The sequence below is a fragment of the Rhinolophus sinicus genome, chromosome 16, assembly GCF_057876585.1.
Source record: "Rhinolophus sinicus isolate RSI-liver-muscle chromosome 16, RSI-T2T, whole genome shotgun sequence".
In the NCBI taxonomy this organism is placed as follows: domain Eukaryota; kingdom Metazoa; phylum Chordata; class Mammalia; order Chiroptera; family Rhinolophidae; genus Rhinolophus; species Rhinolophus sinicus.
The window spans coordinates 35,931,073-35,953,893 of record NC_142516.1 but is presented as its reverse complement, the minus strand read 5'-3'; the positions used below and the strand labels follow the sequence as shown (position 1 = coordinate 35,953,893).

Sequence of the window (22,821 nt, the reverse complement as noted above, 5' to 3'; positions counted from 1 at the left end):
TTTTTGTCATCATTGCATTTTGAAAGAATCTCATTTTCTCCTTTTTCCTTCTGCCCTTAGTGATTAAGTGATCATGGCAGGCGGGGCAGGGAAGTATCGCTGCGGCGTTCCCAATAACTGCACAGTCAAAATGCTCCACAATATTTTTCTAACAGTCCCTTCCTGCTGTGAATTATTGTAAATTTATTCATGCTGTGAAACACGTAGTGGTCTGTTTCTCCACAAGGTCCCTTTTTTTCTTTTTAAAGATTTTATTGGGGAAAGGGGAACAGGATTTTCTTGGGGAACAGTGTGTATTTTCCAGGACTTTTTTTTTCCAAGTCAAGTTGTTGTCCTTTCAGTCTTAGTTGTGGAGGGCGCAGCTCAGCTCCAGGGCCAGTTGCCATTGCTAGTTGCAGGGGGCGGAGCCAACCATCCCTTGTGGGAGTTGAACCGGCAACCTTGTGGTTGAGAGCCCACTGGCCCATGTGGGACTCAAACCAGCAGCCTTTGGAGTTAGGAGCATGGAGCTCCAACCACCTGAGCCACCGGGCCGGCCCCACAAGGTCTCTTTTTAACCTTAGAAAAACTTGATTAACTACAAGACAATAAAACATGATCATATAAAATTTCCACCTAAATTGGGAAAAAAAAGGGGTGCTATGAGCATTGGTTCTGAAGACAGAAACCAAAATCACACAAGCGCTAAGGAAGATTATTTATCATTCCATATAAAAAATATCCCTGCAGCTTCTTTTAGTGTTTTTCAATGAAACTATCACATAGTATATTCTAAAACTTTTGTCCCCACTTTCTGTACACTTTGGTTGATCTTCAGTAGTTAGTTTTCAAAAACGTTTTAATCATTTCCTTTGGCTGAATGGGAGTATTAAGGAACAGTGTACTTTATGTTTTAATTTTTTTTACACTATAATTATGAGTCAAATCTCTGGAACAGAGTTTCTTCAGGAAGTGTTAGTAGTGGATGAAACGCTCTGTTCTAAGTAGATGGCAAATATATTTAAGAAAGGCATTATTTCTCTGGATCATTCCAAAACAATCCCTCAACCCATTTTACTAATAATTAACTAGCCAAGCAGTGAACATAAGTGGTAATTCAGTTGATGGTTGAAGGAGTGTTTTACTATGGAAAACATCCTTAATGGTTTTGTGGGTTGAAATCAGTCCTGCCTTTGGTTTCCTTGTTACTCAATACCGACAATTTCAATTTTCCCCATTTCCAACATTTGAACTTTTAGTATAGAGACTCCTTAAGACACATCAACAAAATACTGTTTATCATGAGAAAGGTCAGTTCACAGGTGCCCGGGAGGAGACGCCTGGTTCCTTCAGGCAAATTGATTCTAATGATTTATTCTTAAGATTTGTTTTTGGTTTCCACCATAGTTTGTAGTACACATCTGTTTAGCATATTCATACGTACTCTTTTGTTTGTTTCAAACCAGGAAAACAGACTGAAAGCAAGTCTACTTTGTTAGCATTCACAGAAGATTAAAAGGAAATGCTGTCTTAATACTCTATGTGGAAGTTAGTTTGGTGCAAAACATTATTTTCTTAGCATCTTAGCTGGGTTGATTTTTTTTTAAACTATTACAAAATCTAGTTTCCTGCTTTGCTTACTTTGATTAGAGATCAGTTTTGTTTATCTACTAAAATAAGGCGAGCAACATATTGGACCGGTGCTTTTCTTTATCTTTTTAGAATGGCAAATAAAACTGTTTTCCTAACCTGTCAGGCATTTCAAATTTTTGTGTTTGGAAGTTTTGTGGCTGCTGTCACTGTCATAATACGGCTCACACTAGCATAGGAGCACAATTTTCAATTTGAGCTTAGAAGGTCTCTTTGCTAATTTTACTTTTGCAACCAGGTGTAAATAGGTCAGGCTCATTCTGGCTTCATTTCTGGTAGTGAAATATATGTGTTTAGGAGACCAAGAAATTGGAAGATCTTCCAAGAAGATAAAAAGTGAGAGGAGAGAACACAGAGAGAGACAAGATCATAATTTACTTGAATATTTTTATACACACAGAGTGATGACCCAACACGAAATGAATAGCATTCGGGATCACTCAAATGAGATTAAAAAAAAAAAAATACAGAAAAACACAATCGAGACTTACAGGTGGGTGTTGAAAAATAAAATGCAGACTTGACCCATCTCTTTTATTGCAAAGCCTAGAGAACAATCTAAAATGATTAGAGGTTGGTTTTCTTCAATTATTAACAGTGAGAACCTGCATACTTTGAATTAGTGATCAAAGGACCTAACAATCTGGTCAACTCTCCAGAAGCGTGCACTAATATATGGGAGCAGAGCCAATCAATGTATTGGTTGAGGCCATAGACAGACAAATGTAAGGCAGAGCCAGCTCCCACTCATAGCTATTTACTTGTGACACTTGATCAGCTTTAACTTCTTCATCTGGAAATAAGGATATTAATGACGCTTATTTTCTAGAGCTTTTAGGATGACAAATAAGATAATATGGAAAATATTTCAGATGAGGTCTGGCACATATTGAGTACTCAATAAATATTAACTATTAACGTTATTACTATCATCGCTAGGAATATTTAGGTTTAAACATATTGTATATCTGAATTTAAGTATATCTTATATTTTGTTAAATTACTTCAAATAAAAGCAACAAAGCCACAAGATACCACAGAATTGGTATGTACTCAAATAAGCTTGGGGAATATAAGATCAATGATAGTGAAATGGTTCCTTTAGAGCAGGACTTCTCAGAGCTTTTAATGTGGTAATGTACATAGTGAACATCAGAGTTACAGAATTTTCGATAGTTTTTTTTGTTTTTGTCTTGATTTTTTTTCTTTCTTCTCTTTTCTCTCTTTCTTTCTTTCTCTCTTTCTTTCTCTCTCTCTCTCTCTCTCTCTCTCTCTCTCTCTCTCTCTCTCTCTCTCTCTCTCTTTCTTTCTTTTCTTTCTTTCTAATACAGGACATCTGAAAGAATTACATTTTCCAAAGAACACACTATACACTTTGGGGGAAGTTTGGTGGACTGGATGATTGCTTAGGCTACTGTCAGGTTTAAAAATAACAGCTGTAGAAACAGAAACCTAGTGAACAATAGTCCAACACCCGTTATGTACTCAAAGTGTGGTCTGTGGAACAGGGAGTTTGTTAGAAATGTGGACCCAACCCAGACCTACTGGAAAGGAAGCAACATTTTTAACAAGATCTGATGGTGATTCATATGCATATGAAAGTTTGGGAAGCCTTGATCTAAAGAAAATTAGGCTTTTCCCTGGATGGCTGATAATATTCTGCTGAGGTCTACAGGCGGGTCTGTCCTTCCTGAACACATCCAGGACAAGAGACATTGACACAGAGGTGTCTGCTGCCTGGACAGCTAGTCATCTCTTATCCCCAGTGAGGTTTCTCAGAGTGCAAAGGAAGACGTCTCTCAAGTTTAGATCAGGATCCCATTACAGTAGTGTTAGAAGCTCTTGGAAGCATTGCTGAGCTTTGCTTTGTACTCAAGCCGATTTAAAATCTGATTAAGCCAGGAAGTAGTGCCTGGCAAATGGTTTATCCTGCTTTGGCTATTCATGCTTCCCAATTCATTTTTATTGTGCTAATTAAACCTCAAGTGATATTTCAAGTACAGATTGTTTTTTCCATTATTGAGTCTTTGGCCAGCATATTAATGATGTAGAATTAACGTGAGTCAGATGCTTTACATTTGAAAGATCTAGACTTGGCCAATTTTGCACAGATTCCTTTGGAAACTGCTGTGACAGGGTGATACAATTTCTCTATAAATAAAGGAGACTCACTCTTCCCTCATAAATAGACACATAATTATTTTTTTAAGGAACCAAATTCCTAGATCATAGATATATATTGGTATTTACGGTCTGTGCTGAAGCCTCACTGGGTATATGCTGTCTGGAGTGGGAGTATAGTGTAATTGTGAAGACTCTGAGCTGTAGGTTCAAAGCTCAGGACTACAGGTACTTGGACAACTTTGGAAGATGTATTTGACTTTTCCAAAATTCAGTCTTCATGAATTTTAAGATTGGTCGTAAGGATTAAATAAAACAATGATTTAAAGTATTAGATAAGAGTATGCTATTACTGTAATGTACTGTAATTTGACAAGCATTTTTAGAATTGTTAGTCATGTAAGCTTACGCTTGAAGAAAAAAATACATTAGATTTTATAGGTGAAATTAAGATTATGGCATAGAAGTCTCTACTGAGAATTTCTTTATTTTAACAATTTTCTGCTCAAAATGTCTAAACTATGAGATACGTTTATAAAAGGTAGGAAATTCATCCCATCAGTTAATACTTGACGTACCAAGAAGGGTGTCTCCAAGCTTTATTGGTGGGGTCTGGCTGTGGAGGAGGTCATACCCTAAGAACAGCAGCATGGCAGGCTCTGGCTCTATGGTCCCTCCAGAATTGGCAGATACATCTATACGTACAAAGAAGATGACGGAGGAGTCCACAAAGCACATAAATTGCAAGCTGGGAAGCACGTGGATAAATAGTAACTGACTTAAAGGGGAAACTTGGTTTATATTGCAGAACTGCTACAAGGCTCAGGAAGTGAGAGTACAGGTACTGCCTCCTCAACCAAATACAGAAGATTGGTTGAAAGTGTATTAAGAAGCAGTTAATCCCATTTTTGTTCCATACATCCCAGGTGACTGCACCCCTGTCTCCTCAGCAGATTTATTTTCTAAAGAGGACAAAACAAATGCCACGAGGAACTCCAGATAGAATTGAAGCTGTGAGAACCATAGGAAAGTGACAAATTTACATATTGTATATTGATATTTCCAGCCTTCTTCCTCTCCCAAGCAGGACAGTGGAAGAATATCTGAATAATTTGACTGGTCCCTTCCCCCAAATGATTGAATAATGCTGACATCAGGGAGTACCCAGTAAGGAAGCCAATAATATTGTCCTACAATGAAGCTGATGGTTAATGAATACACGGTGCTTCTAATGCCTAGTTCGTATGGATGTGTAAATGGCCGAGGATCACCAACTGTTTGAGAAAAGCTTATGATATAAAAGAAAAACTCAAAGAGAGAAAAAAGTTACAAGAAACAAAGTTTATATGGAGAGAAGAAAAATTAAAAAGAAATTATCATTAATAATCTCGTAGAGATCAGAAGAGATATTGCACCCATGAAAGAAAAAATGGGTGCTATAATAATAGAATACCATCCAGGAAGGAAAGATCAGCCTTGGAAACTAAAACTATGACAGAATAATGAAAACCCCAAAAGCAGGTTTGAAAGGTAAATCTGAGGAAATCTCTCTGCAAATAGAACAATAGACAAAAAATTTGGAAAACAGGAAAGAAAGGATGAAAACATTTGATGGAGTATCCAGAAGGTATAAATACCATCCACATAATAAGAGATCTAAGTGATGAGAAAACATTGCATCATAGTTGAGTTGACATTAGCTTTTCCTTTTTCTTAGTGGTACATATCACAGTGTTGTATCCTATAATTAATGCTGTCTTAAACCTGATAATATATAGTGATTACATAGGATGGCTCAGCTGTTAGAAGTTTACTTTTATAATAAACTTCATCTAGACAACCTAACTTCACAGCATATGCAAAGATATGGACAGAGTATGTTGAGTGTGCTAAGGCTGGCCTTCTGGTGAAAGGGAGCTTAGTTCTCACCTTCCATAGCGAGAGATCAGTAGATCATGTTGAAACAGAAAAATCAAGCGGTAGCAATGTAATGATGATATTTAGTGCTATAGAGATCAATACCCCTGAAAGAAGTTAAAAGAGATGAAATGAGAGCCTCTTGGGAACAGGAAATAGTGTCACATGGGTGAGGTGAGACTACTGTTTTTCACACAGTAGTTTGAATAATTTTTATAACAAGACTTGTAGAAATATAGACTCTTCAAACTATGTGGCTATAGATCTTGATTTAAAAAAATACAAGGTTTAAAAAAGTCACCTAGATCATACTACTGACTTCAAGGAGATTTTTCACTAAAATTTTATATCTTGCCTTGGCATACTTCTTCATAAATTGGAAAGCTTAATTGTCATGGAAGTTGTCACCAAATATTAGAACTAGAAGAAATTAGAGTTACATCTTCTATTTGAACAGCTTAACATTATAGAAATTAAGAGACAATACATTGAGAGAGGAAATTACTTACACAAGGCCACATATCCTGTTTTCCCGAAAATAAGACCTAATGCGTCTTTTGGAGCAAAAATTAATAAGACAGGGTATTGTAATATATTGTATTATATTGTATTGTATTGTATTGTATTGTATTGTATTGTATTGTATTGTATTGTATTGTATTGTATTGTATTGTATTGTATTGTATTGTATTATATTATATTGTATTATATTATATTATAGACCCATTCTTATAGTAAAATAAGACCAGGTCTTATATTAATTTTTGCTCCTAAAGACGCCTTAGAGCTGATTGTCCTGCTAGGGGCTGTGTCTGATTTTTGGGGAAACACGGTAGTATGAGTCGGGTTTAGGGTTTAAGCTACTGACTCCTGACCCAGTGCTCATTCCTGTTAACCATGTTGCCTCTTGATCACTCGTATATGCGTCATTGTCCTGTACAACTCAAAGAATGAGGGGCCTTTTTGAAACCCAGTGAAAGATACGACATCGCTCTCTATTGGAGGCTAACAGGAAGGAAGACTTCTGAAAAGGTCCCACAAGTCACTGGAAGCCAGATCTTGTTGAAAAGTCCTCTGCCAATGGTGGGCCTACCATGAGACATATGCTGTATAAATCTTGTTCCTGTCTGATTTTAATAATAAAGAATAAAGGCTTTGTCAGTAAGGACTGCGCCATAAGGGAGGGGTTTATGCATAGTATTGTGAAGATGATGGTTCAGATACCACTAGGTGGGTGGGTTAATTGCAGTTTAATGACTGTTGAAGATGAATTGCCTTTTCTGACCTCAGATTCCTCCTGAGTTAATGATGTGTCTTAGTTCTGTGGGTCATAGCTGTTGGGGTGAATGCAGTCCCAAGCAGAATTTCTAATACCAAGCAAGAGACTGACTTGACTGGCAAAAACTGACATATTATTACACCCTCTAAGACCTGCCTTCATGTGAGAAATACTATGATTCCCCTGTGGTTACAAGCAGTGTAAACACCCAAAAGGTGTGATAGTTTAATGAAGTGATAGCAACATCCATAAAGGAAAGCTAGTTTCTCAAATGTAAAAGTACAAAAATGATGCTCTCCTGAAATAGTCAAAAATGTTTATAAGGGTCAGAATTTTATCTGATAATAAATACTTTCTCGGGGTTTTTCCACCAAAGGAACTTTTCATTGGAATTAGGATCCATATAACTTTTTTAAAGTCATATCACAAATAGGGTGACCAGTTTTACCCATAATATTTAGCTATGACTTATATAGCTTTGAAACGTAATGCTGTAATGGCTCGAGCTTCGTCTTTGAAAAATGCTTTGAAACTGTATTTTCTTCCATAGTCTAATTCTGATTCTTTCAAAATCTAGGTGTAGTAGTGGGTTAGATTTATGAGTTGCTTACTGCAAGAAATGGATTCATGCAAAAAATGTAGATGCCTCTCACTCTTTTGTTATTTTACTATAAAAAAGTGGAGCGGAGGAGATGGGAGAGATAAGATGTTCTACACATGTATGTGCAAAAAACGGCAGTAGTAACTAGTAGAACAGGAAAAGAAGTAGAAAACATAGTTCTATAGGCTAGATTTTTTTAAATAACAAAGTTATTGTGCAATAATATTTTCAAGAAATGTGTACAGTTTGTTTTCTAATCTTATTACTTCACATTATTGGTTCACATTAAATCTATAAAGTTTATCAACCTGGAACTTTTTTCAGATCAACATAAATCAGTCTCAGAAAGTAATGATTAATTTTAAAGCATAAAGAGTTTTTAATTTATTGCTGTTTTTTGGTAATGCATTTAACTGTTTGTATATGTCTTAATTTACTTTGTTTGTTCCACAGGTTTGCCCTCAGCCAACTTGGCCGCACCTAACCTCACTGTGGAGGAAGGAAAGTCTATCACATTATCTTGTAGTGTTGCAGGCGATCCAGTTCCGAATTTGTACTGGGATGTTGGTAATCTGGTTTCCAAACATATGGTAAGGATTGTGTTTGGCTCTGTGTTAATAGAGAGACAAGAGTGTCTCAGAACTTGAGATTGTATTATCCTAGTGATCATATCATATTGTATAGGGCCACGTGTGATGAGCTTTTGGTGTACATTTGCTTCTTATTTATTCTTATTTAATAAAGACTAATGCAGGTTTGCATTTTAGTTATGTAAACCCAATAAACTGGAGAGTCTCTATGTGTCTAGTGAGCTTTTTATGTCATCGTGAGCAAGGTGAGTGAACTCTCCTTTTCCCTTGGAGGAAGGTAGGTTGGAGTTCAAGGATTAACTCAACTTCACGTACTAAACAATTGAAATCTAGAGGAATAGAGTAACTTCTGATTTACTCCTTTTCCCATCCCAGATTAGGCTGGAAACATTTTCTAATGTTGTCAACTATTTTCTCTAGTTAGTGGAAGAAACCCCAAATCATGTCACTTGGGATCAGTCCTAATAAAGATTATCTTTGTTAATTCATTTGTAGAATGAAACAAGCCACACACAGGGCTCCTTAAGGATAACTAACATTTCATCTGATGACAGTGGAAAGCAAATCTCTTGTGTGGCAGAAAATCTTGTAGGAGAAGATCAAGATTCTGTGAACCTCACTGTGCATTGTACGTAATCAGACTGGCATGTGCTTTTAATTAGCAAATGATCGTGGACACACCTACATTTGTCTCTGGGGCACTCTGGGTGCTGCATAAGTGTGTTAAAAAAGTTTATGAAGTGTTTTGTGCATACTTAATTAAGAAATGTTATCAGCCTCTTTCACTTGTTCTATTTCTGCTAAACTCGCCTGCTCATGCGTTGTCTTTCCCTCAAGCTTCTTTTTGGATCTTAAGCCTGTCCTCTTGTGCCTTTTTCTCTGTCAGTCTCAATCTCTCTCTCTCTCTCTCTCTCTCTCTCTCTCTCTCTCTCTCTCTCTCTCTGTCTCTCTCTCTCTCTCTCTCTGTCTCTCTCTCTCTGTCTCTTGGGTAGGTCATAGTTTGAGCTTGTTTTAGTTTAAATTCTGATAAACCAGTTTCTAATATTTTTTTCTATATAAAAGCAATACGAAGCTTTAAAGTTTGTGGTACCTAAAGTATTGGGTTGGTTGTTCACAAACACGTACTTGTACTGTTGAAACAACAAAACCTCATTAATTTGACATCAAGTTCCTGTGGGAAAGTTGGAGGAATCCTACTTAAATGATTAAAAATTATCACCGGCGGAAAAACTTTATTATAATTGTTTAAATTTCTGTATACATTGAAACTAAGATAGAGGATATTAATGATTCTTAAGCATATGTGCATTATTTTCCAGTATGATAAACAACATGACAAATATCTTAACATTCCAGATTGTGTGTTCAGTAGGAATGTGTATTCAGTAAAAATCACATATACTTTTCACATCATTGCAAATCCTGACCTGGCATGGTATAATTTAATAAAGTTTTACTCTGTTTGGATTAGGATTTGGTTGAGAAAAGCACAAGTGCGCATGTGTATGTATGACTACACACTACACACATGTAGGCACAAGGTGTCGATACACTGGTTAATCTCCATTCATAGCACCCATTCAGTATGTGATTGTTAGAGTGAATGATTGAAATCACTATCAGTACTACACTGTGCCCAGTAGGTATTATACTCATAATTTCTCATGATTTTGACCTACCCAGAAGCCTAAAGTCAGTGTTATCCCCAAACATATACAGCCAGCTTCCAACTGTATATCCTTAATCAGCACATCACCAAAAGCTCATTCAAGTATGGTGGAAGGAATAAGTGAGTCCTGGGCATGGGGGCCTGGGCTAGTGGGAGGAAGGTAAGTGTGGTCCCTGCCCCATTGTGGTCCTTGTGTTTATACCAGACCTACAAATAAGGACTCTCAAATCCAGAATTTCTCAGTTTAGGTAAATATAGGAATATGTGGTCACCATGGTCTGAAGAGTTAACCTCATCTATCAAAGTTTAGATAAAGAGTAGAAGGAATAAGTAATAGAAAATATTAACAACTGAGATAACCTTTTCCAGACCCCACTCAGAGTGTACTGGCTAGCAGGCTATGATTCATTTTTCTCTTTTGTGTGAGGAACATATACAACCAGGAAGCAGTGCATGAGACGATAGGACTTCTGGATTAGGTATCAGGAGACCTGAATTTCTTGTTTCAGATCTGCCTCGCTCAGTGGCTTTGACCAAGTCACATAACCTCATTGGATTTGGGTTTCTTCATCTGAAAAAATGATGCTATTTGGTCTCAAAAGTCTTTTTCAGTTCTTAATGCGATAATTATCAAAGTCAGACCACATTAAAATAAACAATTATGAGGGGTTTTAAATACCTTCACCTAGGATAAGTACTTTGCTTAAAGATGCTGCTTGATAATGTTTGTTTCCCCAAAGCATAAAGTGCTTTATATTTAATGTTAAAATAATCTCTAGTGTGTTTAAAGAAGCAAAACATTGACATCTGAAATTCTAGCAAAAATGCACTGTACTGTAATGAAATGTGATGCTTTTAAAGAGCATTGACTACTGACAATTAGTGAAAAACAGCAATTTATCATCCTTTATAATAAACAGTCCGCGTCAGTAGCATCATTCACCACACTGATCACTTTGATCTGTTTTAGATAACTTACATGATATTACGGCTGCAGGCAAGATTTCCAGTCATTTTTGTCATTATTTGTATTACTTAGTGAAGTACTGTAAAAATAGTAGCCCTCAATGTTTTGGTGATGAATCTACATAGTATCAAGGCATATAAACTAAAGTCAACCTCAGTTGAATCTTTTCCACTGTCAAAAATCTCTGGGTTCGGTTTGGAGTTGGTTCCCACACTGGATAGATGTGAAAAATGACTGTGATGCCTGGGTCCTAAGCAGACCTCGGAAAGGCGTGTCTCTGAAGCTCGCTGTAGGCAGTTAAATCAACCTTGATGACGGTACGAAATACTGATAGATTCCAGGGTTGCTGGTCATGTGTTTTCTTAAACCAAAAAAGGGTGGCATAAAATTCCCTATTGATGACACAGAAATCTGGAGATGGGGGAAATTCTGAGCTTTCTGATGCTATTAACTCTCTCTTTTTCGATTTAGTTGCTCCAACTATCACATTTCTCGAATCTCCAACCTCAGACCACCACTGGTGCATTCCATTCACTGTGAAAGGCAACCCCAAACCAGCGCTCCAGTGGTTCTATAATGGGGCCATACTGAACGAGTCCAAGTACATCTGCACTAAAATCCATGTTACCAATCACACGGAGTACCACGGCTGCCTCCAGCTGGATAATCCCACTCACATGAACAATGGGGACTACAAGTTAGTTGCCAAGAACGAGTACGGGAAGGATGAGAAACAGATTTCTGCTCACTTCATGGGCTGGCCTGGAATCGATGATGGTGAGTACCTGATGGTTTTGCATCTGGAGAGAGGATAGGGTCCGTCACTCAACTATGGACAAAATCGTGTGTACAATAAACCACCCCCCAACCCAGTGGCTTGCAGCACCCTCATTTAGTCTTGCTAATAGGTCTATAATTCAGCTGGGTGGTTTTGTCCTATGCATCTTTATTCTGGGGTGCAGAGTGAAGAAGCAGCAGCTGCAAAGGAGATTTCCTTCCTCTGGCAAGTGTAGAGTACAAGGCGACTGCTAGAATGAAGGCCTAATTTTAGGACTGGCACATGGTCACTTTAGTCTATGTGCCATTGGCCAAAACAAGTCCCAGGACAGGGATTCATATGCTTCCCAAGAAGGTGATGGGAGAGATGAATAATCTGATATACACATATTATTTTTAATTCTAAAAGTTTAATTAGATTTTGTACCCATAATGGCAAAACCCATGCAAAACTGTGATTAGATGAACTGCGTTTGGTTGGCTCCTGAACTATTTAAGATGTATTTCCTAGCCCCCTTACCATTTAGAATTCAGTCCTACCCTCTCATCCATGGATGAAAGACCAGTGCCCTGGCATGTTTTGCTAACCTGCACTGACTGAGTTAAGGCATCTTTTTTCTTTTTATCAGAATCCTGAACTGGTTTTCTAAGACTGGTAATAGTTCCCATCTGACCAGTGGTTTGGATTGGGAAAAGGATGGCTGGCATCAGGAGTCCATTCTGTGGCCAGCAGGAGAATTTTAATGTGAGCTCCAGTAACAGCAAGAACAATTGCCATGCATTTTACCTGTTTCAGATAACTGTTGTTCAATGGAGTGTTATTACTTGCTTGATCTTATTGCCCAAATACCTGTTGCCATTGTGGAGGTCGAAGCTTGTGTTTGGATGTTATTTAGTACCTGTACATGAATTGAATTCCTTACCATATGAGCTCTGAGTTAACCAAAGTCACCTTGGCAGAGGGAAGGGAAAAGAGAAACTTGGAGGTCTGTGGGGTAGGAGCTCCTTGGGTAGCATATACTTGTATGGCTGTTAGGGCAGCCCCATGGACAGAGGTGATGTGTGCAAAGCTGCCTTCCCCAAACAGTAAATGAGAATGCCGTGATTCTCATTACGTAATAAGTCTTCCCATGATGTTTATTAAACAGCTATTTAAATGCACAAGCTTCCTTAGTGTGTTCAAAATGTGTTTTGAATTATATAAGTTGATTTACAAACAGCCTTTCAGGAGTGTATAAAACAAGTTGTGTTTGGATGCCTTATGCAGATACCTCTGGCAGTTTCCTTTCCCATTAAATCTTCCTTTTAATTGTTAGTTGCTTGGCTACATTTGCTGTGGCAAATCTCTATATTACTGTTTTTTCTGCATGTTTTGGGGAATACAGATTCATAGTTAAATCTAGAGACTGCTTTGGGACAACTGTTTGTTGTTTGTTTGTAAGTAAACTTTTTATTTGTGAATAATTTTAGATTTACAGAAAAGTTGCAAAAACCTAAGAGAGAGTTCCCAGCCAGTTTTTACTATTGTTAACATCTTGTATTACTGCACTACATTTGTCAAAACTAAGAAACTGACCTTGGTACATTACTGTTAACTAAACTTCAGACTTTATTTGAATTTTGCCAACTGCCTTTTGAAACTGTTGGAGGTGAACTTGATTCAGGGTGAAGGTCAGGCATTTAAAAGTTTTAGAAGTGGTCTGTGTGCTTTGATATATGCAGAGTTCTGTCTGTGTAAAGCCAGTAGCTTCTATTTTAGGTAGTATTTTGATGTATTTTGTTTTGAACATTTCTGCATGCTGCCAATATTTGATAGAGCTTAACTCCTTTTTATCCATGTGGCCTCATTTTTGTCAATCATTTCTATTAGTTTTAACTTAGCAAGTGATAGGAAAGAATTGTTTTCTGGCATGAGAATAACTTAGTCTCTCAAATGTTCCCTTTAAAAGAAATAATTATTTACCAAAAATAAAAGTTAAGCTCAATTTTATAAAGATGTACTCTGCCCTCCTTTACGCTCCTCTTATTGTTAATTCATTAGTTTTTATCAACTCTTTAAAATAGAAATATCTGCTTTTAGAAAAGACTGATTTTGTTTTTTCTCTTTAAGTATTTACTCAAGGACCAGCTATCAAGGAGTAATAAATGAAAGTGGAAATGAAAGAGACTTGGCCCAGAGTAATTGTGGATATAAATGGCCCTCGTGGGCCATAAACCAGTGTGACCAATTAGAGCTTGACCTCACTTGGCTTGTGTGATAGAATCTTTGTGGGTATTTACGAGATTTGTAGCCATAGCATACAGATAATGGCCTTTCTTAGAATTGATTCCTTTCCCTCTTACCCACTTTAAAACTACAGAAAAATAAACAAATAGCAAATATATATATATATGTCAGTTTTATATATATATATAATTTCCCTGCTGGTCTAAAGGTACATTCCAAGTAAGGACAACAGGTCAAGTTTAGGTTTATATTCATTTAGTACTTCTGCTGTCATCATATAGTAATTAATGAAGTTTAGCACACACAAATCTTTCTGATGAAAAGTGTCAGCTATTTTCCCCCAGTTGTTTTGATGAGATCTTTTTAAAATATCTGAAATTTATTTATTTTATTTATCTGAAATTTATTTATTTTATTTAAAAAATTACTTATTTTTATTGAGCTATAATTGACATATAATATCATTCAAGTTTAAAAAGTGTACAATGTGTTGGTTAAATACTTTTATATGTTGCAATGCAATTACCACTATAATGTTAGCTAACAATTCTATAACATCATATAATTATCATTCTATTCTGTGGTGAGAACACTTAGATCCGGACTTTTAAAAACATGAATACGTTCTGGAGATCTAATGTACAGGATGCTGATTATAGTCATCAATACAGTATTATATACGTCAAAGTTCCTTTTTTTTTTTTTTTTTTTAACATTGTGAGTTTCCTGGCTTCCAGGGAAGGAAGCAGCCTGGGATCACCTTGAAGCTGGTTTGCATTACTGCACAAAGCCAGAAGAATTAAAATGGCCGCTCTGCTGTCCTTAGAGTGTGCATTCCTCATTCAGCTCAGAACTGACATTTCCATGGGATGGTCACCTTGCTTACGAATTCATTCTCTATTTGGAGCTAGAGAGTGAAAACTGTCGAAAGAAATTAAACCCATAATAAAAACAAATGAACAAAAAGTTCCTAAAACAAAAATAGATGAGCATGGAAGAGGATGGGCTGATTGGAGGTAGAGACAGTCCTGATTGCCTTTAATACCGCATGGCATGGGAACACTGGCTGTGGTGGCCGACACTGCTTTCTACTCATGGGGCAGAGAGTCTGTGAGCCAGCCTCAGCCCCGCCAAGAGGGTAGCATCCATAGGGCGGAGGATGTGAGGTGGGCAGTAAAGGTCCCTGTAGAACGTCTTTGCAGAGTGCTGGGACCTTGCGGACTCCTTCACCAGACCCAGCCGGGGTACTCATAAGGAAGGACAGGTGTTATCAGGTCTTTAGACAAACAAGCAGGATCCCGATACTTAGCTAGTGCCTTCCCATCTGTTAGTCACTGGCAACCTGGCTGGTAACTGAGAAAGGGAGGAAAGACTTTTCTAAACACTAGATTGATCATTGTGATGCCATGTGTAGAACTGAACTCAGCCCTGTCCAGTGTTGGGTTATGTTTAAAGCACAAAAGGTAACTTTCGGCTTCAAAATGAAATCTAGAGAATGGCAGTGTTTTATCTTTCTAGAACACTGATGAGCACAACTTGTGGCAATCAGACTAGTTTTATTTCATTTTTGTTTTTTATTGTCTCTGTAAAATTTATTCACTAGGAGTAATCTTCTCTAGTGCCGGAAACAGTAGCTTCTGGCTCTTTCTTGCACATGTCCTGTTTGAATTACAAATCAAAACTCTGGACTTGCTTTAAGGGCCAGTCTCCTCTCCTCTCCTCTCCTCTCCTCTCCTCTCCTCTCCTCTCCTCTCCCCTCCCGTCCCCCCCTCCCCCCTCCCCTCCCCTCCCCTCCCGTCCCCCCCTCCCCCCTCCCCCCTGCCCTCCCCTCCCCTCCCCCCTCCCCCCTCCCCTCCCCTCCCCTCCCCTCCCCTCCCCTCCCCCCCTCCCCTCCCCTCCCCTCTCTTCAGACTGGCTGCATGGGGGTGGAGGCCGGAGCTTGCTAATGAGGTTTTAACCCCTTTCTTGCCCAGGGGGAAGAGGGTGGGCATGGGGGACAGATGGCAGGGAAGTGTGCTTGCTGGTGGCTTTGTCTTTTGAGACATGGACATGTTTAGGGCTGATTCATGGACCTTTGTCCTGGATACTGCATTGCCCTGAAAATAAGACTAGGTCTTATATTAATTTTTGCTCCAAAAGACGCATTAGGGCTTATGTTCAGGGGATGTCATCCTGAAAAATCATGCTAGGGCTTATTTTCCTGTTAGGTCTTATTTTCAGGGAAACACGGTACCTTTATGGCTTCTTTGGAGATTCCGTTCTCTGCAGTCCCTCTCCTGCAGTTCCCATGATGGACCATATCTCTATTCCAGCTTGTGGAAGCAACGCCTTCCTCAGCAATCCAGATGCAGCTTTGTGCTGTTGGGGTCCCTATTCTCCTCCAAGGGACCTTTTGTCAGGACCTAAGACTCCCCACCCAGACTTTCTCCCATGCTGCCTGTATCTGGTCCATGGAGAGCCCTCATGATGCCTTGTTCTCACATCTCTGGGTATACAGGTCAAACCCAAATGCCACCTGCATCCTGCCACCACAGGTTGCTTTACTCTTCTCTGGCAGGAGTCAGACACTTGTCCTCCAAGACTTCTGCCTGCAGGGAACAAGTTCAAGTTCTCAGAGCGGTGCCACGGAAGCCCCACTGTGGGGTGGTGGCAAGGGCAACACTTCTTCCCAAAGAAAGTTCTAAGTTCTTCCTTGTTCTCTCCTCTCTGGGACCTCTTAAAGTCCAGTGTGAATCAGGTGTTTCAAAGGACATGGATCCAGTGCTCAGCCATTTCTGTTGTGAGTTCTGCTGTGTTATCCTCTGGGGAGGTAAGCACTGAGAGAATAATAATGAAGGAACCCATTCCTCACCTCCCTTTGTGTTTCTGCTCTGTAGCCCTTAGGGGGACACTCTCTGCCCAGAACTGCTTTTCTCAGAGCACTGGCCTTCTCCTCCCTGATCTAGAAGTTGGGGCTTGCCCAGAGAAGAGAACCTCAGGACTCTGCCACCTGACTGCCTGAACTTTCTAGACTGGGCACTATAAGGAGAAAACTAAGTCAAGGTTTGGATCCTAGAGAGAGTGGGGAGCTGTAAGCCCTCTCTGGTGTTTATGCTCTTTCTCCCTCCCCTCCCCATTTAGAATGCACCAGAGGTATGCCGCTGGGGACAAAAACACATCTCTTGCCCTTACGCCTAACGTTTCATGCAGCCACTGCCAGAGAGTACCCACTGCCCTCAATATTTGGGTAACTACCGTGTTTCCCCAAAAATAAGACCTAGCTAGACAATCAGCTCTACTGCGTCTTTTGGAGCAAAAATTAATATAAGACCCGGTCTTATTTTACTATAATGTAAGACCGGGTCTTATATAATATAATGTAAGACCTGATCTTATATTAATTTTTGCTCCAAAAGGCACATAAGAGCTGATTGTTTGGCTAGGTCTTATTTTCGGGGAAACATGGTAGCTATTTTTAGGTTTGCTTTATGTTTCATTATAAAATTGCCATCCTTTATGTCCATTGGGGCCTTTCACCTTTGGTTAGATTTCTCATAGAGTTATAAACTAGAGCTGTTTAACCGTTAATGAGCACGTAGATCTCTTGGGGAGCCTATTAAATGCAGATTCTGATTCCATGGGTCTAGAGAAGGGCCTAAGACTGTGCATGTCTAATTAGCTCCCAGATGATGCTGAGGCTGCCGGTCCTGGACCACACCTCAAGGAGTGAGGGTAGTTCTGCCCTGCAGGACCTACAGGAAGCCACTGGAAGAACTGGTCAGACACCCATCAAGATGACCACACTGACTCCTCAAAGATATCAGTAGTATTGATGATAAAAATATAGAATAGTTGGTGCACTGAGAGGCACTCTATTTGGTTTTGGCAAAAGGATACATTCAGTAGGTGGCTTAAGGAGGCAGCAGTGCAGGCAAACACATAGACAGCGTGGTTATCTGAGAATTCTCCTCAGATTCTGCTGTATCCTATTTAGCTTACAGGCCAAAAATAAGACTTGTCTGAGGTGAAATTGATCTGCTATGTGGCTGTCATTGGAATTCAATCCTACATATAGAAAAATCCTCCTCCTGAACACAGAAGTGTGTGTGTGGAGGCCGACTTCTGAATTCTGAAGCAGAATTTTAAGCAGAAATTAATGGCAGAGAGATTGCTTCTGAGTGCCATGAGGAAGGAACCTGGAGCTTTTATTAGTATCTTCTAATCAGAGAGCATACATTTCCAGAATTTTCATGGGCAGATATTTCCATGAACGTGAACACGTAGATTGTTTAAGAGTAGGTTTTCCTATGGAAATCATTATCCATGTGACTAATCTGTTAGGCTTGGAACAAAGCTAGCCAGAGCACTACATGATAAAATACCCATGGTTTAAAGCTTCCCATTCTTTAGGCAGTACATAAAGAGTGTCTCCATAGCCCACTCATTCAGGAAGAATGTCACAGCTCAAGAATGCTCATTCACATAAGCAGTGGGAGTTAGTGAGTTATGCTTCCTAATTCGGAGCAGTTGTCTCCTATGCAAAATTCGCGTCAGGAGCAAACTATAAATACTGGAAGAGTTTTCCCCACAGCTACTCATTCGTGCCGTTTTATCAAAAGATTCATGACGTCTGGATGAACTGGAGTTCCCTGCAGCACTTAAAAATGCCCTCAACCTGGGAGATTTAGATTTGGTGTATTTAGGCCAACGAATGTAGAGAAAGGAAATTCCTCCAAATGTTACACATTGAGAAAATAGAGCCCTCCACCCCCCACCCCCCACCCCAACTACTTGCTCCTTAAGCCATTTGTCAGGACCCATTTCTTGTTCTGGTAGTGAAAAGAAAGAAAGTTCTATCTGCTTCTCTGCCTTAAATAACCATGAAGAGTCTTGTTGGGCCATAGACTCATAATAATCGTGATAATTAAGATTTATACTTAAATAGCTCTTTATGTCTCAAGAGTACTAATGTTAATTAATTATGCTTTCTGAAGCTCCTGAGGAGTCGCCAAACCAATGCTATTATTCTCTCCTGTCCTATGGAAGACTCCTTTGTTACAGAAAAAGTGAAGAGACTCCCCATGCTGAATAGCACGTTAGTGGTTCAGCCAGAAATGAAACCCCGACATCTGAACCCCCAATGTTTTCAGGCCCTGAGTTCAGTCTGCTCTTCAGAAAGGGAAGAGAAGGATCTGGAAATCAAAAGATGGACTACCATGAGTTAGAAAACGGTGTTGACAAAGGACAGTTTATTTGAAAAGAACCAACCTTTTGCTATGGCTTTATCATATGGAATTCTTTGAAATATTTTTCAAGATCACACTGAAGAGAGTCTGAAAATAGAATTGAAAGAACAGTTCTTTTTTTTTGGGGGGGGGGGCATTAGAGACTAAAAGCTTAAAGGAGGGAAACAGATTTGTCTTCTGGCCTCCATCATTATTTTTATCTTTGCAGCTGAATGGAAAGTGAACCCTACTGTCAGGTTACCTACCCCCTCACAATTTTTTTTTTTTTTAATCTTACAAATGTGCTTTTCCTTTAACTGTGCAGCCTTACAGATAAAAAGTCATAAAGATTTACTCATGAAGATTTACATAAAGTCATAAGATTTACTCATGAGCCATAACTGAGATGAGAAAATGGAAGTGAAAAAAAAACACGCCTCGTTTAAGTCATTTAACATGGAATTAAGAGGATGGTGAAGTGATTTGCTTTGGTATTGTTGGGGGATAAAAGTGATTTTATCATCCATGTTTAGAAGCCTACATGCCCTATGGATCCTCTCACAGAGATGCAGACACGGCCTGTTCAATACAGAGCTTTGTCAGGAGTGTGTGTGTGGCTGTAATACAATCTCCACTGTTCATGTCACAGGGAGCGCTTCAGACTGAGCTCAGGACTTGTCAGCCCTTTTCCCATAGTCCCAGATAACATGCCTTAGGTCAAGAGCAAAGTGCAAGTCAGCATAGCACCTGGAGATGCTCAATAAACTTCAGAAAATAGAACTTGAACATCAGACAAGCAGACATTCCTGCTTGGCACACATCTTCTTTGGGTTGGTGAGGACTTGTAGCTTTGGCGTTTGAGTGAGCTGTGGCGGGAGAAGACGCTCTGCCGCTTGTTCTGAATGTCAGTGGGTAAATGGAGTTCCCTTATTCCATTCCGGAGAGTCCTGACAGGAAGCTTTCGGGCTTGATGACACCTCCTACTGCCTAGATTTGAGATTTCTTACCTGATGAGAGCTACTAGGATAGTATTCAAGGAAGCATGACCCTTCTCTTTCTGTTGGCTTTTTCCCTCTGAGCTAGAATTTGCCTTTCCTCAGTCACCATTTTGTCCTGAATATCTCCAACAGCGGTTTCTACCTTTAACATATAACAATATATAATGAACATATTTAAACAAAATAAAAGGAACCAATTAGACTTAAACATGGCAGGATATTTTCAAAATTTGACTATTGCTAAAAGTCTAAAAATGAAGTGGTCACTTTTTCCTGTGTCTGCATTTAAAATGATGTTAATAACCACCTCACTGTTGGAGTGTAATCATCATGGGAGGTTCGCGTGACTGAGAAATTGTTAGAAAGAACTTGATGAGCTGGGGTCAGCTAGGGTAATGTGACCCTTGTTTTTTATAAACTCTAGGTCTGTGTACCCATGCACGTGTCAGGCTTCCCAAACCTTTGTACATGAAGGGGCATTGTTTTATTGTGGCGAGTAGGCCCTTATCAGACATAGTACAGAATGCGAGGGCAGGGGAAAAAAATACCATCATTCACTGTTCCTACCACATTGTCTTTCTGCAAGTTTCATAATCTTGCACTAAATTTAGCTATTCCTGACAATGAAAATAAAGTGACAGTACATCTCATACATCTGGGAAAATGAAGGTAGGAAAATACAGTGCTTTTCAGAAACTTCAGATGTGACCTAATGGTTTTGCTAGTAAACTTGATGGAAAAGGCATGCTCTGACATGAATCATAAATCTGGAAAATAACCTGTTTTTATTTTATGCACTAATCTATTCACTTTTGATTCCACCCCAGATTCCATTTTTCTATATCTGACATTTGCTACATTTAATTGATTTGATATTCTGGATATTCCTAGAGGCTTTGTGTGAGGAATGTGTTTGGATTTTCCCTTTCTGTGGTGAGGCTGCTTGCACCTGTCAGTCAGTTTCACTGAGGCCCTTTCAATGTGTGGCTTCGATCAATCTGGTTCCAGGTCCTCAGCATCCTTTTACTTTCCTATGTAATTGTAGGCGTAAAAGTAGGTGGTGACTGGGGGTCTTAGAGGGCATGAGAACAAATCAGGAGGACCAACTAGTCTCAGTATTAGCACTAAAATGCCAACGCCCAGGGAAAGCCTTCATACCTGGACAAAATGCACAGATTTGCCTGGGGCTATCCCAGTTTTCAAACTTCAAGTCCAATGTCTCAGGGATCCCCTCATTCTTGGACAATCTGGGGTGGTGGGTCACCTGAGTATGAATGAAAGTCTTCATTGTTATATGCAAATATTTAAAAAATATAAATCAGGTTAACGCCTTGTTGAATAAAATAGGTGCTACCCTCCACTAAATATGTTTATAATGACCTGGAAGGCTGGGTTTGAAGATTGACTTCTCAGATACTTGGAGGGCCAGGATGGAACATAATGGTTTTGGTACAGCAGGTCCCTGTCCATGGCCTCTGCCCTGTGCCTCTGACTATACAGCGTGAGGTATATGAGAGGTAATGAGTGTGCATGTGGTCACCCTAACCCATCGGCTCTGGCTCAGTCCTCACCCCTCCCTTGGGTCTTGGGTCAGAGGTTGCTCATACTGGTGGTGTAGCCATGTGGCTGACAGATGGAGTGGAAAGGGTAGCCAGTCCTAGGAAGTGTGTTTAGGGCCTGTGGGGAGGTAATTCTGGGTCCTGGGGAGTTGGATTGAGGTCTAGAAGTGAAGAGTGGACTCTGGTGGGCAGGTGGCCTTGCAGATTTAGACTGTGTGTTGAGGACACAATGAGAAAGGGACCAGAGTGAGATCTTTTAAAGTAATGGATTACTGAGCAGTTCAAAGAATGACTTGCTCACTTGGGGTTTTTTTCAGTGGGGTAGGAAATCCTCACAGTAAGGGGACCCCATTGGGTCCAGGTACTTTGCCAAGGGACAAGAGTTCAGCAGATAGGTGGGTGCCCTGCAAAAGATATCACCAGTGCTGCTACTGGGATTTCCTGCTGCTTTATTCACTGTATTACTTCTCGAACTGCAGAGCAGACTTCAAGGCCCTTCTCTGGAATGTCACATCAGTTACAAATAATTCTGACAATACATATTGACATATGGTAACTCAAAACTACTCTGAAATGAGGTTTGGGATAATAAAGCTCAAAATGTAATGGAAATTTACTAGACTCAATGACTACGTGAAGTGACACAGGGCCATCACATGTGGCTGCACAGGTTGTGCACTGCACAACTTCAGGTGGTGCCTTTTTCATAGACTACAGTCTGAATGGTGCCCCCTTAGGGTTGTACAAAGCATGGACTGCACAACAGTATGCAGCATCCCTAAACTGAAGTGCACAATCATCTACTTAATTTTTCTCCTGCTAATATAGATGTACTTCTAGTTGAACTGTGTTAAAATTCTAATTTGAAGATTGGGGCTACTTTTATTTGTTTGTTCATTTCGACTAACCTTAATTATTCACTAAGGAGTACATGACAGAAAATTGGTTCAAGTTTCACTTTATTTTATGTAATATTTTTCTGCTAAAGATTCAGAAGTGAAATGAGAACTGAGTAACCTTTATGGTTTACAAGTTTTACTTTTTCACATAGTAAGTGTGAAAAAAAGTTTTACTTTTTCACATGGAAGACTAAAAGCATAGGAAGTAGGTTTGGAAATTCATTTTGTAATCACTTCAATGTTATATCAAAGTTTAATTTTATTTTCGAGTAAGTTTTCATATAGAGACCCAGTTAGTTCTAAATGGAGAATAAATAGGAACTATTTTTGTCACCAGCTCTTGTTGACGGTGACTTTTAAAATTATTTTAAAATGTTTTTGCAA

General features: G+C 39.2%; 1 protein-coding gene across 6 annotated transcripts in view; it reads left to right on the top strand.

Moving 5' to 3' along the window:
* NTRK2 (neurotrophic receptor tyrosine kinase 2) overlaps positions 1-22,821 on the top strand; it is a 319,031-nt gene that overhangs the window by 43,057 nt on the left and 253,153 nt on the right. For all 6 annotated transcript variants that reach the window (XM_019750104.3, XM_019750100.3, XM_074330613.2 and 3 more), the window contains 3 exons: positions 8,001-8,137; positions 8,633-8,765; positions 11,245-11,550. In XM_019750104.3, coding sequence (XP_019605663.2) covers positions 8,001-8,137; positions 8,633-8,765; positions 11,245-11,550 — 576 coding nt within the window. The remainder of the gene's footprint in view (positions 1-8,000; positions 8,138-8,632; positions 8,766-11,244; positions 11,551-22,821) is intronic.